General features: G+C 42.2%; 1 protein-coding gene across 1 annotated transcript in view; it reads left to right on the top strand.

Annotated features, from left to right (window-relative positions):
* Positions 1-22,308, top strand: part of MAN2A1 (mannosidase alpha class 2A member 1) — a 485,077-nt gene that overhangs the window by 336,436 nt on the left and 126,333 nt on the right. The window contains 2 exon segments of the mRNA XM_029571989.1: positions 328-450; positions 17,785-17,899. Coding sequence (XP_029427849.1) covers positions 328-450; positions 17,785-17,899 — 238 coding nt within the window.

Here is a 22,308-nt window from a genome sequence, read left to right as displayed (position 1 = left end):
CTGGTTCCATTATATAGACACTATAAAAAGAAAAATGAATGATGAAATACATTTAAATTGACTGATAATTACAGTTTATGTAAGGCAATTGAAAGCTGATTAGCTGGTAGTGCCTAGTATAATGGTTATAATTTTGACAATATAGTAAGACACTGAGTTTAAAAAAAAGTGTAGTAATTATGGTGTATGGAGGAATTTAATATATTGGATCATTGTACAATAAAAACATATAGTCAAATTTAGAAACACAACACATCACAAACGACAGTTGGAACATTACAATGTATAAATAATATATATACGTATATCGTTGACTCCTAACTTTAGAAAATGAGGACAAAGGAAGATGATGAAATGCATCAAATCAAGGTGGACTTTATTTGGTATGGAACCACAAGTAACAGAGATAAGAGTGGAGCTTATCTTTTTCTACCAGATGGAGAAGCTAAGGTGAGACTTCTAGAGAAAATCTATCTGATGGAGAAAACCTGATATATATTGACTGTTTTTTTTAGCTGTATTTACTTTTGGCTAGGTCCCAGTAATTTCAGCTTCTCAAAAGCTTTAAAACACAGCTATGCTTTTGTGTGCTTTAAGCCCTTTAGGTGAGAACTAAGGACCTATGTAATACCTAGGAGAGGGGGAATATTATGTACGTTGAACTAATTTCAAAGGTATAAATATACAGGAGGGGATCATTTTTAATGGAAAAAAAATAGTAGAACAAGGGGTATGTGACATGAGGTTGGAGGAGGATAGACATAGGTGTCATAGTATTTCCACTACTGTTTACCTTTTCTGCAGTGCTACAAAATTATGCATTTAGTAGCACTGTTTCTTCATAAAACAGATGGTTAGTGAATGAAACAGCCTAATAGAGATAATGTGGGCAAAACTATTAATGAAATTCAAAAAGTTATGGGCAAGCAACTTGGATCCTTATTAGTGGATAAGCAAGGAAAAATCAGTGTCTTTGCTATTGCAGTAGATAGGGGAAATGGGAAGACTAGATAGGCCTTGTGTTCTTTAATGCTGTGGTGTTTGTGTTTCTTTTGGGCTAGAAACATAATTGTAACATTCTATTCTTCCATAATATATATATGTAAAAATATTCATAAAAAGCATACTTAAAAATATATGCAGACAAATTTGAAAGCCAAGATTTTATTCAGCCGTTCACAAAAGGAAATAATTTGACTTGCAGATCAGTCAAAATCTGGTGCCTTGTAGATAGTATAACAGAGGAAAGAGTTTGTAATTGGAAAGTATAGTATACCTTACAAATGTAAATAAAAATCAAAATATATCTAGGATGAAGCTGTTGTGTGTAATAATTATTTGCTGAAATTGAAGCCTAATCATAAGTTTATCAGTCCTGTTTTCTGTCATAAACGTTATTAACCAAGCCAGAAAATGCTATAAATTGCATTTCCTTATTGTCCATGTCAGACCAGGCCAGAGAACTGGATTATGTCCTCCTGCCAGCAGATAGAGACAGAGAAAAAAAAATCAAAATTGACTTCACTCCCATTATAGGGGTCTGAGGGTGCTTTCAGCTCTTCAGTATTTCCCTGTCTTCTGAAGATGGTGTAAACATGGACTGATGCATCAGCTAGGCGTAGGTTGCTCCCGGGAAGGCTATAGGCTCAGATCCCAGTGAGCTTAGGCTGATAATTGAAGGCACTCCAAATGACTGTCCTATTGGGACTGATTCTCCCTATGCCCTTGGGAACCAACTCAGTTGTGATCTGAGTTTCTGCACCAATGGAAAAAGCACCCAGTGATCCATGTTGACTCTGTTCCCTTGATGGTCCAGCAGCAGGAGCCACTAACAACTTTTTCCCTGGACTGCTTCCTGGTCTGCAATGATGCTGTCAGATTTGAACTCTTGCAAGGGTTTCTGAAGTGCTGTCCCTTCCTCCACTTGCTTTCGGTATGGCTGTAATATGAGGGAGGTACAATGCTACAGATAAATGAATGTGGCTCAGCATGTCGGCCAGTGCCGTCTTCCAGACTTGTGAGTAGGCAGGTGCCAGATGGACGGATACGATCGACAGAAGATCAGCACTCTGCCAAAAGTCAAAACTGGGAGGGTTCTCCAGATCAAGCCCTGGCTCCTACAGTGGTAGTGTAGCAACCAGAAGTAGAAAGATTGGTAAAAGGCAAAGATTCTTTATCATCACAGCATGTAGACCCAACTCTGGCCGAATTTCGCTCTATTCATCGAGCTGCCTCGGGGCTACTGTGTAGAGTATTCGTGTAGTCTCAAAAAATGTTGTGAAAATCACATTCAATTTTCTTTTTACTCCTTGTCGATAGGCCATGTTCCTTTTTGGATGCGCGTTTGTCAGTGCATTTCAGCCTCTTTCCACACATTTCTTAAGCGGTGTGCAATATATAAACAGCAAAAATAAAATAAACCAACATAAAATTTAAGTAAAACATTAAATTCAAATGACATAAATTGGCACGGTCTTTAAAATAAACCAAAATTACACCTCATATGCAACGATCTTATTAACAAAAGCCTCCTGGAATAATACTGCTTTCAACTGTTTCCATAACAACTTGGTATCAGAAATAAAGCGGACTTAGATGGGCATGGCATTCCATAATACTGGGCCCACTTTGGAGAACTCTCATTTCCATGTTTCAGCAAAATGTATATTTTTGAGGAACTTGTAACTGTATGATATTCATAGATTAGAGAGCTCAAGTAGGTTGATATAATGAAATTAAATCTGCTAGGTATGAAGGACCCCTCTCCTTTCACTGCCCTGAAGACCAGCATAAGTATCTTTAATTTATAGCATTGAATCACAGGCGGCCATTGAATTTGGATAAATTTAGGGTTGTATGATTCTTCCTTTGGCCACTTATAACAAGACAGGCTGCAGCATTCTGAAATAGCTGAATAGTCTTAATATGATATTTCGGGAGACCAACAAGCAAGCGTTACTGTAATCGCCAACACATAAAAGGAACACTCGAATTACAATTCTAACGTCACTTTGTGATAACAGATAACATCAATAACACAAAAGCCTTAGGGGTAGATTTTAAAAGGTGCATGCGCTACCCGGCGCTCGCACATGGATGCGCCGATTTTATAACATGCATGTGCATGTTAAAATTCGGGGGCTGCACGCACATGTGCACCAGATTTTATAATCTGCGCACGCAAGGGCGGAAGACTTAGGCAATTCCCATGCGGCGACGCATCCCGGCCTTCCCCAGTTCCCTCCCAGTCCGCTCCAATTAACCTAACCTAACCCTAACTATCCCCTTTCTTTTGTTTTTTTACGTATTGCTCCATTGGAGCAGAAGCAACTTCCATGTGGCTGCCGACGCATGCTTCCCCAGAACACTGGCTAATGGCCACTGTCCTGATCTTGGGAGGCTAGAGTGGCAGACCTGGAGAAGCTGAGGCAGACAAAAGTATATATAGGGGAGACCTTCAGGGACATAGTAGAGCAGTCCAGGTTCCTGTCTGGAAGCCCCTGTACTCTTTTGGAGGAGCAAGGTCACCTAGAAGGAAAGAGTAACCCAGGTGTAGCAGGAAATTATTCTGTAACTAGGACCTGCCCTCCAGAAGATGCACAATCCTTTCTGCATGATTTTAGAAAGTGCTGGGAAGGAGTCAGCTGTTGCAGTACCTATGGGCACTAAAACATAGGAAAGTATGGGAGGTAGGTTCTGGAAGCCAAATTTAGACATTTGGGTAGAAATTTGAAATGCAGAAGCTCTGCAGGGTAGCATTCTCAGACATGCTCCCTGATCCATACAAAGTACTCCAAAGGCAGACAGCATTAGAGTCTCAATATATAGTTGAGGTGATGGTGCAGGGAAGAAGGCTTTAGATTTGTTAGGAACTACAGAACATTTTGGGGAAGAAAGAATGGGCTCTACTCTATTTAACCTGGGATTCTGGCACTAACATGTAAAAAGGAGATTTAGACATCATAGTGGATAACACATTAAAAACATCAGCTCAGTGTGCTGTGGCAGTAAAAAATTAGAAAAAGCAAAAGAATGTTTGGAATTATTAGGAAGGGAATGGTGAAAAAATGGTGGATGTCATAATGCGTCTATATCGCTCCAAAGTGAGACCACACTTTGAATACTGTGTGTAGTTCTGGTTGCTGCATCTCAAAAAAATATAACTGTTAGAGAGAGTACAGAGAAGGGTGACCAAAATGTTAAAGGGGATGGAATGGCTCCCCTGTGAGGAAAGGCTAAATAAGTTAGGGTTGTTCAGCTTGGAGAAGAGACAGCTGAGGACTACAAAATCATGAAAGGACTAGAACTTGTAAGTGTGAATCAGTTGTTTACTCTTTTGGATAATACAAGGATTAAGGGGCACTCCAAGAAGTTAGTAAGTAGCTCTTTTAAAACAAGAGAAAATTATTTTTCACTCAACGCATAATTAAGCTCTGGAATTCATTGCCAGAGGATGTGGTTATGGCAGTTAGTGTAGCTGGGTTTAAAAAAGGTTTGGATAAGTTCCTAGAGCAGAAGTCCATACATTTCTATTAATAAGGATTAGTAACCTGGGATCTATTAAGGTTTTGGAACTTTCCAGTTACTTGTGACTTGGCTGGCCACTGTTGGACACAGGAAATTGGGCTTCATGGACCCTTTGTCTGACCCAGTATGGCATATCTTATGTTCTTATGTAGATCAGCCTTTAAATAAAATTATGGAAGAAAGCCAACTGTTGCTCAGGAATGCATTGTTCAGAGTGAAGTATTTCCAAAGGAGACTGGCATAATGGGGAAGTTAGAATATCTCTATAGAGCAGTTGGGACAGAGACAGAATTAGCCAAGGTGCATTTAAATAAAGAGCATACAGCGATAAATTATTCCAGTCTACCCATTTCAATTGGTAGGCATATTGTGCATACAATTTTAAAAAAACATACTTTGAGGGGAGATCCAAGGTGGTGTCCAAGTTTAGTTCCAGCGATTTTTCTTCTTTCCCCCCCCCCCCCCCCCCCCCCACTATATCATGGTGAAGTGTAAAGGGTCTATCGGAGGAGATCCTCCGCGCGCCCCCCTCCCCAAACCCCAGCTTTGACAGTCTTCAATTCTGGAGCATGTTAGCGCTATACCTTCTAGTTCGGCAGATGTCTGCACTGACGGCAGAGGGGCAACCAACTTGCTGTAGGTTGAGCTGTCACTTGGCCCTAATGGTCGATCATCACCAGTACCTCTGACACAAGAGGCAGCTGTTTGGTTAGTAGCGAAGGATTCATTCTTTGAAGGTAGAGATCTGGCTTTGTCATCTGCAGGCATCCAAATGCGCTCTCTCGCAAGAGGCAAAAGCAGGAAGAGCAGCAACTACATAGGAGCCAGAAGTGGGTGCCAAAATAGAGTTGAATGCTGGCTTTTATAAGTTGAGTGTGGGACGTTCTTTGCCGGCATCACTGGGGAGTGATTCTAGGCTCCCAGATTTCAGGACTGTTGCTGGTTTGAAGGTGAAAGCTTCTTTTATTAAACCTTCCGTTGTCAAGTTGGAGAGCATTTGGCACGTGAATACTTCCTTGGAGCATACTGTCTCTTCTTTCACCTCTCTTACTGTTGATATACATTCCCGGTTCCAAGCCCAGGAGAACAAAATTAGGGAGCTGGAAATTGTTGTTACTCAGTTGAATTCAGTTCAAGCAACTCTGATACAGGATTAACAAGTGATTCACCAGAGACTTGAGAACTTGGAAAATTCACCTAGACTGTTAAATCTGTGTGTTGAATTTTCCTATAATCTTCCTCCTTTCTCCATTGGAGCTTTTTAAGTCTTAGCTTAAGGACATTCTGTATGTTACTGAAGGGAATATCCCCCGCATTAGTAAAATCTTTTATCTGCCTACTAAAAAGAAGTGAGAAGGGTGGGGAGGATAGTGGATATGTCTGCTGATAGCTTGCACTTGACTGGCATTGCTAGATACCTTTGTCTTCTCTCAAGGTTGGAACTCGATACTTCATCTCTATTTTTGGAACTGGCAGGCATTATTTAAAGGTCATAAAATGTGGATATTTCCTGACTTGGCTAAACCAACACAGGAGTGCAAGAAAACATTTTTATTTATGCAGTCTCAAGTGTTGCTGCTTGGTGCTACTTGTTTTTTTCATTTCCTTGTAAATGTATTATGTTAGCTGTAGTCAAATATGTTTTCTTTGAGCCATCTCAATTGAGATTTTTTCTAGATAGCCACTAGTGATTTCACACTAGTATGAAGTACAGTGTAACAAGTTGTTTAGGTATAGTAATGTGAAGCCAGATATTACATTTTTTTTAGTTTCTTAATATGGTATTTCTGTAGGCCCCCTAGGTATTTTCTCTTGAATCTCCAAGTATTGTGGTCTCATTGAAGTATGTATGAATTATAATTGTTATATTCTTATTTTTCTTTATTAATGTTGTAATACATTTACTCTTTTTTTTTCTTTGACAAATTTATTTTTTAATTTAATTTATATGCAAATAAAGATAAAGTAAAAAAAACCAAACTACTTTGATTTTTGTATGCAAATGCAGAAGTCAAAAAATAAGATTAGAGAGTTAGAATTTATGGCACTGAACAAAGACGAAGAGATAGACATCTCAGAGACCTGATAATGGAATACTGATACTAAGGTACAAATTATTTTTGTTTAATAATTTAATCTTTTATTGCCTTTAAATCATTAACGAGTAAAAGCATAAAGAAATGAATGATAGCTACAGAAATAAACAAGAAAAAGAATGCATTCCAAGTCCACATCTAGGGAGGCCACGAGTTTACCAAAAAAAGGAAGAAAAAAAAAAGGAACATTGCCTGGAAAGTATTGACCAAATTATAATGAAATCCTAAACCACATCAAATTGGAAGAGGAGGTGGCACTATATATTAAGGATGACATATAGAGTCAACAAGATAATCCTGCAGGAGACACAATGCAGTATATTATGTGATGGGGGAAAAGTAAAGCAGTGGAAATATCTTTTCTGCTTGACTAGGATAAAGACAGATAGTGAAATGCTAATAGAAAATAGGAAAGCTGACAAATTAGGAAACAATAATGGGAGATTTGGATTGCTCCAATATTCATAGGTTAAATATTGGGACATGCTAGGAATATTAAGTTTCTAGATGCTACAAATTTCTGCTTCATGGAGCATCTGGTCATGGAATAGATAAGAGGAGGAAACTAGATCTAATTCTCACTGCGATACAGAATCTGGAGTAAGAAGTAACAGTGGAGGGACTACTTAACAATGATGATCATAACGTAATCACGGAAAGGAGGACATTGAGAAAAACTACAACAGTAGCATTTAAGTTTTAACAGGGAGATTATGATAAAATGAGGGAAAAAAACCTAAAATGAGCAGTGCATCAAAAGTTTCTAAGTAGCATGGATGCTGTTTTAAGTACCATTTGGATGCCCAGACTAGATGTATTACATTCATTAAGAATGGTAGTCAGAAGGCAAAATCATAAAAAGATATAGCGGAAATAGAAAAGGTACAGAGAAGGGCAGCCAAAATGATAAAAGGTGTGGAATCGTTTCCGTATGAGAAAAGGTGAAATATGTCAGGGCTTTTCAGGTTGGAGAAGACGAATCTGAGATAAGATATAATAGAGGTCTATACAATCTTGAGTGAGTGGCATGGGTAAAGCAGGAACATTTAATTACCTTATCAAATAGTTATAGAACTAGGAAACATTCCATGAAACTAATAGGGAGCACATTTAAAACAAATCAGATAAAAGTAGTTTTTCTCTTAGTGCACAATTAAACTGTGGAATTTGTTACTAGAGGATGAGTGTAGGTGGTTTTAAAATGGGTTTACAGAAGTTATTGGAAGAAAAGTCCATAGAGGAGTATTAGCCATGTAGATTTAGGAAAGCCACTGCTTGTCCCTGGTTTTGAGCAAGGAGGATTAAATCTATTTATAAAGATCCTGTCAGGTATTTGTTACCTGAATTGGCCACTGTCTGAGATACAATGCTGGGCTTGATGGACCTTTGGTCTGACACAGTATGGCATTTCTTATGTTCTGTGTTTCATAAAGTAATCAGTGCAACCCTGTAATACTTATAAAGCATGGTCTCCTTCAATAAACAGATTGCAAGCTTCTGATTAGGCTCCTTCCTTACCTATTATATCTATGTAGCTTGTATTACTGATTCATTCTACCCTTCCCCCCCACCTTGTTGCATGTTTACCATTTAATGTGCTGTTTAAACTGCTAGTGCTGTATATAATTAAATTAGTGTAACAATTAATTAGGTAAGTGTTATAAGGATTAGGTAAATTGTGTTTGAAAATTTGGTGAAGGAATTCAAAACAGTTTTGGAGATTCATTGTGCTATAGCCTGGGGCAAGCAAACTTTTTGAGCCATGGTTCCTCTATTATTCAGGTAATTGGTTGGGGCCTCCAGGATGGGTAACTATATATGTATATAGTAATGCTACTACCAACTAAAGTTATCCATCTAAATGACACAATTGGCATATTCAGCCACTTATCTAGCTAAATTATAGTTGAATAACTATTTATCTGGCTATAATTTAGCTGGATAAAAAGAGGGTGTCACTAGGGTGTTCTGGGGAGGAGTTCAGTTATCCGGCTAGCTTAGCCAAATATGACACACATCCACCTAGGTTATCCAACCTTGTATGGCTGGATAACTTGCTACTTACCCGGATATCTTCAAAACATATCTGGGTAAGTAGCGCTTTTGCCTGAAACCTGGAAAGGAAACAAAATATCCACAAAACCCCCAGGAATTAAAAGGCCCATGGCCCGGTTTGGTGTGTCTTCCACGTAATATCAAAGTTGCCATATTGGGCTTTGTATTCTCCTAGGACAAGCAGGATAGTAGTCTTCACACATGGTGACATTATTGGATGGAGTCACACAGAAAACTTATGTCAGAGTTTTTTTTTAACTTTGACTAGGCACACTGAGAATGCCCAACATGCCCTAGTCCAAGTGTCCATGCGGGGTCCCTCTTCAGTCTCTCTCTTTCCGTGGAGATGTCACATCGTGGTTTCTGAGCTCATGTTGTTTCTAAAAAGTAACATTTTGGAAAATTCTTCACCTACCCTTTTCGGTGTGTTTCGTGTTTTTTTTACAATAACTGGTCCCTCTTCGATTCCCTTTCACTTCTAGTCAGATTTTTCGTCATTTCTTTGTTTCCTTTCGATCCGTTCCCCCTTGGCAGCAGTACTTTTGTGCCCACCAGCTGTTGCTTTTTTGCCCCTTTCAGTTCATCTTGCCATGGCCTTGTCAGGTTTTTGTCGATGCCCTCAGTGCCCAAGGACCATGTCAATCTCGGACCCACATGAGGTGTGCATCCTCTGACTGAGGGCATTGTATGACATTCAGGGGTGCTGCATGTGCGACCAGATGACCCCGAAAGGATGTCGTGCTTGCATCAATAAGATGGAGAAGCTCTTTGGAGTGAGGAAGTTCGAGTCATTGACTTCGGCATTGGTGGCATTGATGCTGAAGGACCATAGAGACGCACTGATGGACACCGAGCCATCGACATCAGCAGGGCCATCTGCTCCGTCGATGCCATCTGTGGATAGGGGCACAGAGAACCGGCCCATCAGTCTCTTCCAGGTCGAGACATCGGGTTGGTTGCCTTTGACCTCGGCACCGGGGAAAGACCAGGCCGAGTACTGAGGGAAGCCAAGGAAGCATCGGCACCGGTCACTCTTGATGCACAGTGCCAGGCTTGGGTTGGCGCTAGCTCTTGCTGTGATGCCCACGAAGTGACCCTGCTGTGAGGCATGCCTATCCTCCATCTATGCCGTGGGTCCCAGACACAATATCCACTGGTCCGGGTGTTCATCGCCGATCCACCTCAAAGTTCCAAAGAAGTTCTGGCCACTCATCTTACCTCCCAGTCCGTTTTTGCATCAGCAACTTTTGAGGAGGAGTTGAAGTGCAGAGTCCAGCTGGCGGTCGACTGGGCACACTGGGGCATCAAGACGGTGGCACAGACTGTATTTGTGCCCAGGTTCTCCCTGCTAGAACCGCTGCTGGAGCGTCAGTGTGCTCATCGGTGTGTTACCGACCCAACTGATGTCTGTTCCCAGGGAGCCATCAATCCTGATGGGGCACCGATACTTCCCCTGACTGATGCAGTGGTTGTCACTGGTTCCCCCAAGGAGGATGTCCTGTCAATGCCGGTGCCAGCCCCATGGTCTGTAGTCCATTGTCCAGCTTTGCCGGATCCAGCACCAGTGCCACTGGTGCCTAGACCTCTGGACAAAAGCCGAGCACTTAGGGCCCCATCCCCTGTGGATTGCAACGAGGATGAAGCGCTTTTCGACCCCTGGGGGGAAGACACTGCAGAATCCTCCTCAGAGAATTTGAAAGGTTTCCCCTCAGAACCTTCTCCAGAGGAGCGAAGTTTGTCTCCCCCTGAGGACCTGACCTTCACAGGATTTGTGTGGATGATGGCGGAAGCCATCCCGTTTCGGTTAATGACGGAGGAGGATGCTCAGCATAAAAATGCTGGAGATCCTCCAGTTTGTGGAAGCTCCTAAAGAGATTTTGGAGGTCCTGGTGCACAAGATCTTTAAGGAGTTGCTGTTGAGGATTTGGGAGCACCCCCTCACAGTTCCTTCTGTTAACAGGAAGGCAGACAGGGTTTGCCTTGTCCAATAGGCTACCAGGTTAGACAGATGCCAGCTGGCACACCAAATGGTAGTGGTCAAACCCGCCCACAAAAAGGCCAAAAGCTCTCTGACCCATGCTTCGGCACCCCATGGAGAGAGCATAGAGCACTGGATGCCCTTGGGAGGAAAGTTTTTCAGGGGGCTATGCTCATTGCCTCCCATCAGCTCTACATGAGCCAATATTCTCACAACCTCTGGAACAGGTATAGGAGGTGGCTGATCGGCTATCTCAACAGCAGCAAGACACCTTCCCATCGCTGGTGCATCAGGAAAACACGAGGTTTGATCCACCTGCGATGTTTTCCAGATGTCAGCCGAGATTCTCTGCAGTGCAAATTGGCACCTGCAGAATGGCGTGGCTCCAGGCCTCTGATCTCCAACCGGAGGTACAGGAAAGATTCGCTGAGCTGCCATGCACAGAGGAGAATCTCTTCAGAGATAAGGTGAGAGATGCGGTGGCCCAGTTGCGGGATCACTTTTAGACCCTTCAACAACTCTCCACTAGCACTACAAACCTACCATCCTCAGCCAGGAGGTCGGCAAGGCATGGCCCGAGAAAGTCTTTCTATTGCCAGAGGAAGTATTATCCTCCGGCTCCTCGCTCCTGTTCGCAGAGTGTGAACTCTTGCAGCTGTCCCAGGCAGCAGATGGCTCCCAAGCCCCAACTGGCACTCCAGCCAAATCACAAGATGGGGTTTTGACTGGATCATAGGGAGCTTGAGCCAGCCACCCATACGTGAGATGCTGGACCTCCATAGGGGGCAGGCTACGGTTCTTCGTGATTTGGTGGCCCAGTATAACCTCAGACCAGTGGTGTTCTGCCAAATTCTCCTTTGTGCCCATTTTGGGGACCTGTAGTACATCAGGACGTACTTTTTTGGGGAGCTTTCCACCCTCTTAACGGCCGGAGCAGTCGAGCCTATTCCACCAAGGCAAAGAGCAGGGATTTTACTCTTGGTACTTCCTTATCCTAAAGAGAACAGGGGGACTCCGTCCCATCCTAGACCTGAGGGCCTTGAACAAATTTCTAAGAAAAGAAAAGTTCAAGATGGTTTCACTGGGCACCCTGATTCTCTGCTTGCAAAAAAGGGGACTGGCTATGCTCCCTTGATTTAAAGGACACATACACTCATATAGAGATCTTCCCAGGATACAGGAAGTATCTCAGATTTGTGGTGGGAAAATAGCACTTACAGTACAGTGTGTTGCCATTGGGTCTAGCATTGGCCCCACGTGTCTTTACGAAATGTCTGGCCATGGTGGGGGTGCACCTCCGCAGACTTGGGAGTGCATGTTTTCCCTTATCTGGATATTGGCTGGACAAGAGTGCCTTTCAGGCAGGGGCAAGATCGGTCCTTGCACTTGACCATCCAGGTGCTGTAGTCACTAGGGTTCGTCATCAATTTCCCAAAGTCTCACCTCAGCCCATCCCCTCAGTTGACGTTTATAGGAGCTCTGTTAGACATGGCTCAGGAGAAGGCCTACCAACTGTGCACCAGGGCGATCACCTCAGCATCCATAGCAGAGGTGATTCAACAGAACCAACAGGTGCCAGATCAGCACATGTTGAGGCTGCTGGGCCATATGGCTGCAGCCGTCCATGTCACTCTTGGCACGCTTGCACATGTGCAGAGCCCAATGGTCAGTGGTGCCAGGCCACCCAGAACCTTCAGGACTGCGTCCGCAACATGCTGTCCCTCTGGGACTCCTTTTCCTAGTGGCGCATCATTTCGAATTTGTAGCAAGGAATATTGTTCTTTCCAAAATCCCTGTATCCAAATTGTCCTTAACACAGATGCACCCACCCTGGGGGTGGGGTGTCCATGTAGATGGGCTCTGCTCCCGGGGTCTGTGGTCAGCTTAGAAAGTACAGTGTAAAATCAACTTCCTGGAGCTCTGGGTGATCAGGTATGCTCTATGGGCTTTCAGAGATCGGCTGTCCAACAAAATTGTTCTGATCCAAACAGACAACCAAGTAGCCATGTGGTATGTCAACAAGCAGGGATGCATGGGGTCATACATCCTGTCCAGATCTGGTCATGGACTCTGTCCCACAGGTTGGTTCTCCGGGCCTTGTACCTGGCCATAACAGAGAACGGCATAGCATACAGATTGTCAGACCTTCAGGCCCCACGAGTGGTCACTCGACTAGGGGATAGCAAACCATATCTTCTGCTTCTGTGGGAACCCAGACGTGGACTTGTTCATGTCTCCCTATAGCAGGAAGGTGACTCAGTTCTGTTACTTGTACAGGTCGGACAGCAAACCAGCCTCAGATGCCTTTGCTCGCCATTGGGGCAAAAGTCTTCTGTACATGTATCCTCCGCTTCCTCTAGGTACGAAGACTCTCCTGAAGCTTCGAAAAGACCGGGGCACCATGATCTTCCTAGCCCCCATTGGCCGAGACATATCTGATTCCCACACTTGCTGGAGTTTTCCTTCCAAGAACCTATCAGTCTGGGGACTTCCCCAGATCTCATCACGCAGGATCAGTGCAGGCTGCGGCATCCCAGCTTCCAGTACCTGTCGCTCACAGCCTGGATGTTGAGAGGCTGATCCTATAGCCACTTGATCTTTCCGAAGACATGTCTCAGGTCCTGGTAGCTTCTAGAAAGCCTTCCACTTGGAAGTCCTACAGACTAAAGTGGAGGAGATTTTCTGTGTGGTATGAGCAAAAGGCCCTAGATCCTTTCTCCTGCTCCACATGAAAACTGCTTGACTACTTTCTGTACCTATTGGTGGCTGGCTTGGAAACCAACTCCATTAGGTTTCATCTGAGTGCTACTGGAACATACCACCAAGGTGTAGATGGTACGCCCAGCTCTGTACAGTCCATAGTTGTACGCTTCATGCGGGGTCTGCGTCAATTGTAGCCTTCCGTAAGGCCTCTTGCTGTGTCTTGGGACCTCACCGTGATGCTCGCTCAGCTGATGAAAGGTCCTTTTCAGCCACTGCGCACCTGTGATCTGAAGTACCTGACCTGGAAGGTCATATATTTTTTTTTTTTTACATCCTTTTTACATCCTCTACGCTCTAATTATATAACCCCTCCATCCCCCCTCCCTTTATTCTTCTCTCCCCCTGGATTCTGAGTTTCGCCCACCCTTCCCGACCCCTCACCCTTACTCTACCCATCCCCATTCCTCCCTGATCGCTTCGAATTACCGATGCAGAAGTAAATTATCTTACACTACTGTTAACAAACTCCTGTAAGACATCTGTACAATTAGGAACTAGGAATATTCCATAATACCATATTTTAGACATTGTCTTTTTTGGCTTTTTATTTCTCCTTTAAATGCTATTTAGAAAAGCTCAATCTAAAACATTAAGATTTAGACATATAAGACTTTGTTGTGCCATGTATATTTTGCTCTTATGTTTTAAATGTTATGTTTTAAATGTTATTCAAAAAAGTTATTCAAAAAAGTTATACAATATGTTACTCAAAAAAGTTCTTTGGTATATGTAATTGCCCACAAGCAAGCTTATTCAACTGTTCTCTGTAAACCGATTTGATTTACATATAATGTAAGAAGATCGGTATATAAAAACCATAAATAAATAAATAAATATTTTTGGTGGCGTTCACTTCAGCGCGCAGGGTCAGCAAGCTCCCAGGTCTTAGTGATTATTCCACCTTATACCAAGTTTTATCATGACAGGGTGGTCTTGCGCAGCACCCTAAGCTCCTGCCTAAGTTGGTGACAGATTTCCATCTTAACCAGTCATTGTCCTGCCAACATTCTTTCCCAGGCCCCATTCGCACCAAGGCAAACAAGCATGGTACAGTTTGGATTCTAAGAGAGCCTTAGCTTTCTACCTGGAGTGGACAGAAGCCCATAGACAGTCCTCCCAACTTTTCATTTCTTTTGACAGGAATAGGTTGGGAGTTGCCATTGCCAAACAGACACTATCCAATTGGCTGGCAGATTGCATCTCCTGTTCTGCCCAGGTGGGACTGCATCTTGGGAGTCATGTCAAGGCTCATTCTGTCAGATCCATGGCAACATCGGTGGCCTACTTGCAAGCAGTTTCCATGGAGGAGGTCAGCAAGGCTGTGATGTGGAGTTCTCTCCACACATTCGCATCATACTACTGTCTGGATAGGGATGGCCGACGTGAAAGTAGGTTGTCATCCTGTCCTACAGAATATCTTTGAGGTGTAGAACCCAACTCTCTCTGCCTAGGGCCCATTGTTTGGGTTCAGGCTGTCTCCCCCTCGATTACCAACAGCACTGTTCTTGTTGTGACCGTTGGCAACTAGTTGGTGTCTGTTGGTCCCCTTTTGTGTTGGGGAGCAGCCTGAAGCTAGGGATTCATCCATGTGAGGACTACCATCTTGCTTGTCCTAGGAGAAAGCAGAATTGCTTACCTGTAACAGGTGTTCTCCTAGGACATCAGGATGTTGGTCCTCATGAAACGCGCCTGCTACCCTGCGGAATTGGGTTTCTCCTATTGTTTATTATTTATTTTTATCGTAATTCTATGTTATGAAACTGAAGAGAGACCCAGCAAGGATTAGTGCATGCTGGGCATGCTCAGTATACCTCGTCAAAGTTCCAGAAACTTTGACATAAGTTTTCCGTGCCGGGCTCCATCCGATGATGTCACCCATGTGTGAGGATTAACATCCTGCTGTCTTAGGAGAGTACCTGTTACAGGTAAGCAACTCTATCCTCTACCACAGTTTAAATGTATTGAAGCCGTCGTGCGCACTCCCCTCCCCCCCCATCCCGTTCAGAAAAACCTGTAAGGCCATGCCCTTCCCCCCTTGCCAGTCTAATTTACTCCCCATTGCTCCACAACCCCCCCTTCTCAAGGCCCTTCCTCCTACTCTCCAACCTCAAAAATCCCCACCAGGAGCAAGAGTCAGCATTTACCCGCTCCTTGCGCTGGAAACATACGCCTACCAGTTTTATGCTAGCGCTGGAAGCACAAACCTCTACTAAGTGTATCCACCAAGCAGCCATACTGCCAACCAATGGCTCAAAGCCCCCATTTTGTTTCTCCGAGTTTTTGAAAGGAATAAGCTCACACACATGCTCACACATGGGCACAGAGAGGCAGAGATCCTGTACCCAGGACAGAGACAGAGAAACAGATACCTCATTCACAGACAACCCCATACCCAGACTAACAGAATGAGAAAGTTTCCCAGACAGACATAGAGACCCTACACACAGACATACACACCCAATATCCAGACAGACACAGAGACAAAACAGCCTGCACACAGGGCACCCCACAGAGAGAGACAAACTAAATATCCAGACAGGCACAGAAACACATACCCCACCTAGACAGAACATCAGACACACCACCATCAGACTGAAGAATACAGATAAGTGGAGAGAGAAGCATAGTCACAACACATCCAAACAAATACACATCACACCTAGACACAATTAGACAGGCAGACAGACCATATTACACACAGAGACATAGATTACACACACAGACCAAGCACACCAGACAAACTCAGAAACACATACACCATTTCGCATCCAGACATGCATGCCACAATTGTAAAGGTTGAAATATTTTTTAAAAACTTAGATGCTAGCCAAAAGGTTTTAGGAACTGAGGAAATCCTATCCCACCCTGCTTGTTTTTTTCTCTTTAACTTTTTCTATTTTCTCTATTTTTGTATGCCCGTCTTTTTTATTTTGTCATGTTTTGATTTGCTTATTTAACTGTTTTCCACTATTTTCCTTTATTTTCTCTTCCCCGTCTCCGTCCACTCTTCCCTCCCAATTCCTAATTCTCTCTGACTTCTTTATCCATTCCACTCTGCAGCCTTACCGTTTGTTTTCCTCCAGCAGGCACCAGCTGTGATCTCTCTCCCTGGGTAAGAATCTGGCTGCAACAGAAACTTTCTGGGCTTTGGCCTGAAGTGGGTAGCTCTTCCTGGGTTGTGGAAACACTGCAGTAGCTGTTCCCTTGTCCAATTCTGCCACAGAGTAAGCAGCTCTTCTCCCTGGCCCACCAAAAGAGAGACATGGCTAGGCAGTGGCATTCTTATAATGTCACTACTTTCTGGAAGCTTCCTCCCTCCTGAGCTTTGCAGTGCCTCCATGGCACCAAGACTCAACTGCATAGCCAATTTTTCTTTCTTTGATTGGGCAGCCAGTGTGCCCCCTTTCAGGATTGTTCAAGCCCCCCAGTTTGCTCACCCCTGCTATAGCCAATAGATGGATTTAGTGCATGATAGAAATTTAAACCAAAAATATATGGCACTAACGGTAATAATTGCTGAGAGAAGATGTGAGCAAACTATAAAGGTTCTAATCAATGAAAACTGTTAGCTGTATGGAGGGTATCAAAGTTTAGAATTTCCTAGATTTGCCCTCATAGATCCAGAAACAGATTGAAAGTGTATTTACTTGCATAATTTTTAGGAAAGTTGTTAGGACTGGCTTGTTTAGGACTCCTCTTTCCTTTTTTTTTTTTTTAGTTCTGCATTTTACTTCTGCCTTATCTTTATTCTGATTTTAATTTTTTGTTTTGTTGATTTGTATTTGTTTTACAGATATGCTGATTTGGTTTTATATTTTTTTATGTATTCCAATATTTATGTATTCAGAAATAACTAACTTAAGCTTTGTTTTATTTCGATTGTTTAGTATTTTTTCTGTATTTAAGTAATTCTTATTGTATGTGAAAGGAAGATTTATATGATACTATTGTAATTTTATTATGTCATAATCCACCTTGAGTTAGCACTAGAACAGAGGTATAGAAGTCTGAAATTTGAAGTACAGTTTTAAATGTTTTAGCAGAGTAGTTTGATAGTACAATAACTGAGATCATCATCCCAGTGACGCCCTTGCTGAAAGGTTAATTCAGAACAACAAAGTTTCCCCGTTTGTCCCACCTGACGCAGCCTGGTGGCGAAACACGGGTCCGTGTCGGGGGACCCGTCTGTTTTACAGAATTTGCATTTTCACACTGTGGAGTTGCCGAATAAATAGAAAAATTTGTGTTTGTTCTAAAGAAGTGTGGACATTGAATTTTCTGCACATTCCCCTGTTGATGCTGCGCTAAAATATACTTGGCAATTTATTATCTTTCTTTCCTTGAAATATGTGCTTTTTTTTGCAGCCTTATGTTTTCACAGATCCACCAATTATAAGGATTACTCGTGGAAGTATTTTCTCCGAAGTTACATGCTTCTTTCATCATGTAACACACACAGTGCGACTCTATAATGTGCAGGGTAAGACTTTAATTTGTACAGATTTAAAAATACAAAAAAACCCAAAACACATTTAATGAGAATATTTTGTAACAGTGCTGGGCTACAATTTTCTAATTTTTTTGACACATCTGAAATAAAATTGTAAATGATCCGAAGATCTAGGTAATTAAAATAAATAAAAATAGCATTCCAGAAAAAAAGAGTAATCTACTCTTGAGTTCTCTCTTTATTGTAAAGCTGTCAGTTTATACATGATGAATATAAAGCATATACTGCTCTTTTGTGGAAATATACCTCTCCCATTAAATTTTAAAACTTAAATATTTCTCTATAATATATATTAAAGTAGCAGTTTCTCCTACTTTTGTTGTGATAAAATGTTAATTTGTCAGCATGGGCAGGAACCCTAGACGACCATTTTTTCTAGGCTAGAGAAAGGCTCTTGCTGTTATATTTCTGTATCATAGAATGATTTGTCCTCGTATTTATAAGTCATTCAAATTTGCAGTTTGCAAGATTCAGAGCTTCTCTAATGGGTACCATAAGCCCTTCATCTTACAGCGATAGCATGTGTGTAGCTTGAAGCAAAAGCCATGCCTAGTGAATGATTGTTGTAAAAACAAACTATTGATGCCAAAATATCAAAAGAAGTCCTTTTAAACTAAAATGGTGGGATAATGTTAATCTCTCAAAATATGAAGATTTCACTGTTTCTCATGTATTGGTCAATTAAGATGTTTGACTTGCATGGTCTTCTTGTAGAAGACTAGACCGTTAAGTCCGTAACAACGGGCTAAATTTAAAAAAAATTTTTCGGTCAATTTCCTTCCCTCTCCCTCCCCCCGACTCCTTCTCTCCTCGCTTCCCTCCCCCCTCTCCCCTCACCTCCGCTCTCCCCCCCTCCCCTCACCGCCCTCTCTCCCCCCCCTCCCCTCACTCTCTCCTCCCTCCCCTCACCTCACTCTCCCCCCTCCCCTCAACTCACTCTCCCCCCTCCCCTCAGCTCACTCTCCCCTCCACTCCCCTCACTTACTCCCCCTCTCTCAATCCCCTTCCCCTTTCAGCTCATCCACAACCGACAGACAGGGGGGTGTCCCTCCCTCGCGCGCGTCGCCTCCGCCGCTACTGATCCTCCCTCCCTTGCCCGTGTCGCCGCCGCCGCTACTGATCCTCCCTCGTGCGCGTCGCCGCCACTACTGCTCCTCCCTCCCTCGCGTGCGTCATCGCCGCCGCTACTGCTCCTCCCTCCCGCGCGCGTCGCCGCCGCCGCCACTACTGCTCCTCCCGCGCCTGCTTGTCGCCGCTCCTGCTCCTAAGGAGCAGGCACCATTTTTTTTTTCGGGCACGCTCCGCTCTGGCCGACGTGCTCGCCTGCGCATGCGCGGTAGAGCTGCTCTCTACTTCGCATTTGCGGCACGTCGGTCAGGGCTCCCTTATCTAGTAGATTCATATAAATGGTTTTATTTGCGAGGGATCCGTGTATCTGATTGCTGATGCTTGAGTTAATTTTTATTCCATAATATGTGCTATTTCTGTAGATACAGGAAAAGATTTAACCTTGTTAAATTAGGGATTATTTTCAAGCCTTTACTACCCTATTGATTTGTATGCTTTCCATAAAATTAGAAACAGAAGCAACTGTCCTCCTTTAAACTATATAATGAAAGGATAAGTACCCCACTCACCATAACGATATGCACATCCCTTGTGCCTCTTCCAGTGTAAACATATGAGATAACTTACTTTAGGTGAATTAATGAAAAAGAGATGTTCAACTTTCATTCTTAAATACTTCCTTTACTAAAATACATGAAATTGATTTAATATCTCCTAATGTAGATCTCACATAAATATAAGTAAAACATAGTATGCATAATAGATGTCATTAAATGAGGTGTAACTAGTAGACTAACTACCACCACAGAAAGTAAGCTAAGAGTTGGTGATGAAGGGACACGTACTCTGTGGGTTGGTAAACACCCTGATGTGTTAAATGTAGAGAGAGAAAAGTCTGAAGGAGACAAGTGTTAATTTTCCCTGGATTGAGACATGAAGATGAAAGAGGGGGCTAGACTTCCTATACTTTCAGGATGAGCAAGATTCAGAGAGAATAGATGGAAGGAAAATGTTTGAAAATGGGAGAGAGCAGTAGATCAAGAAAGAAGTATAGAGATTGTGGTCTGTGTAGAGTATAGGGTGTGAAAAATAATATTATATGAGATGAGGGCAAAGATAGAGTAGCATAAGGCTGTCAGTGAGAATTGCTAGTTAAATTTGGAATTGAAATGTTTAGGGAGCCCTAGGAGGCACTCAGAAATAAGAGAAGAAAGATTTTGTGCCTCCACATTTCTATCGATTATGGGGGGGGGGGGCTTTGAAAAGAAAAAGATCTTGAAGGTTAGCATTTATAGAGACAGAGAAGATGATGCAGAAATTGTTTTGACTGTAAGAACACATGAATGGCAAATTAGAAATGTATACATTTGACCATACAGTATTTCAAGAAGAGACAGTTTTTTCCCCCTAATTTAAGGGCTTAAGTTTTCAGCATGATGTATCATGAATTATTCATATAATTCCTATTTTTGTTGAGGGTAGACATGCATGTAAATCATAATGCAATAACAAAAGTGCAGGTCCTATATCTTTTATGATGCATATCTTCACGTTTTCCCTAAGGCAGATTTTCTCTGTTCTTATGTAGCTGTTTAATGAGCATATTGCACTAGTTAGAAGAAATTAACTAAATTAAGGTCTTTTGCCTCCTCTCCTAAACCAGTATATTATCTGAGCAACTTTTATGATAGATTTAATGGAAAACAACATGCTTAAAGTCCAATTAGAATTAGTTGATATGTAGAAAGTATGGGAAGAGATTGTTTGCTCTGAATAACTGAATGATTTTAATATATTGAAATATTTAGTTAACAGAAAAAATTTTGAATTGTAAATGATAAATATGGAAAAAATGATTTGATTTTGTTAATTAAAAATACAGCTTTGCCAGTCTACTGAATTTTTTAAAAATCTTGTATGCTTATGTATATTATAGATGTGGATATAGATATATGTGTATGCATGTGTATGCCTTTGTTTGAAAAGTTTTTCTAAAATACCTTACAAACTGGTAATAAAGTAATTTAAGCAATGAATTAAATCTCAAAAAACCAGAGTAGGAAATTCCTGTCAATCATGTTATTTAGCTGCTTGCATATCTGTGCAATTCTAAAAATCTGTGATAGGAACAAATGTTCCTAATTATAAGCACCCTGTGAGGGAGTGTATAAGAAACTCTCTCAGAACACCTTAAAGGACAGGCCACAGTTATCTGAGAGTCTGCCTTAAGAGCTCACCCAACAAGGGATTCTGGGTCAGGGAGGTTCCATTCAGCAGGGGGATAAGAGAGCAGGGCCCTGAGGGTTTAGAGGGGCCCCTAGAGAAAGAAAGAACTGTAAGTTGCATTGTCACATTTGTTTTTTGAACTGCATAGAATAGCAAAGTTGCTTTGACTGTTACTTGTTACAAATAAATACCTAGATTCATCATTTTTCTATAAATATAGCAAAAATAATGCTTGCGGTTAAAAAAAAAAAAAAAAAAGGCGTTTTTAGGGTAATGTGCTGCCAGAGGCACATTCTTTTTCAGGTTATATAAATAGCCTTCCTGCAGATCATTACATAAGAACCATCGACTGATGCCATAAATTTTTGCATCTATCTATTAATCTTCCTTCTAGTTTTCTCGAGTGCATAATGTGTCTTCTCATTCCGCCAGACCCTATGGTGGATGATAAAGAACCAGACCAGGCTCGTGGACGGAAACAAGTCTTTTATCTCCCTGTAGTGTGTTTACATCTTTTGGATTACCTCTACACTGCATAGTCTGGTTATTGTTTCCTCCTAAATGAATGATTATTGCCCATGGTGCGGCTAGTGTCTGTCTATGCCTCTGTCTATGCCTCAAGATCAATGGCATTAACTGGTTCCATCTCATCCCCTGCAGGCCCATCCAGTGAAAATTGATGCCTTGGCTTTGCATGCCTAGATGCTTCCATGTGGTCTGCCTAGTGCTCTCTTGTGTGCCCAGTGTATAAAAGAATGCCCACAAATCCAAACATAGACTGGTCTTTTAACATTACCTAGGAAAAGAAAAAATTAAATATGTTACGAGTTGGGCTGAATTTCTCCAAGTACAAATCACGGAATTTAGTTTTATGTTCTTATATACAGCTTGTAACACTGGGACTGCCAATGGCCATAATCTTTTCAGAGGGCATTCCCAACTGTGTTGCGATGGTAGCAGCCCCTATACAGAATGAATGCATGCCATACATTCTCCCATCCAACCCCATATCTGCCAAACAATATTTGAGGACTCTTGTGAGTTGAAATAGAGATAATAGGCGGCCATTCTTATGAATCAACAGA

Source organism: Rhinatrema bivittatum, chromosome 1 (assembly GCF_901001135.1).
Source record: "Rhinatrema bivittatum chromosome 1, aRhiBiv1.1, whole genome shotgun sequence".
Lineage (NCBI taxonomy): Eukaryota > Metazoa > Chordata > Amphibia > Gymnophiona > Rhinatrematidae > Rhinatrema > Rhinatrema bivittatum.
This window is presented reverse-complemented; position numbering and strand designations above follow the sequence as displayed.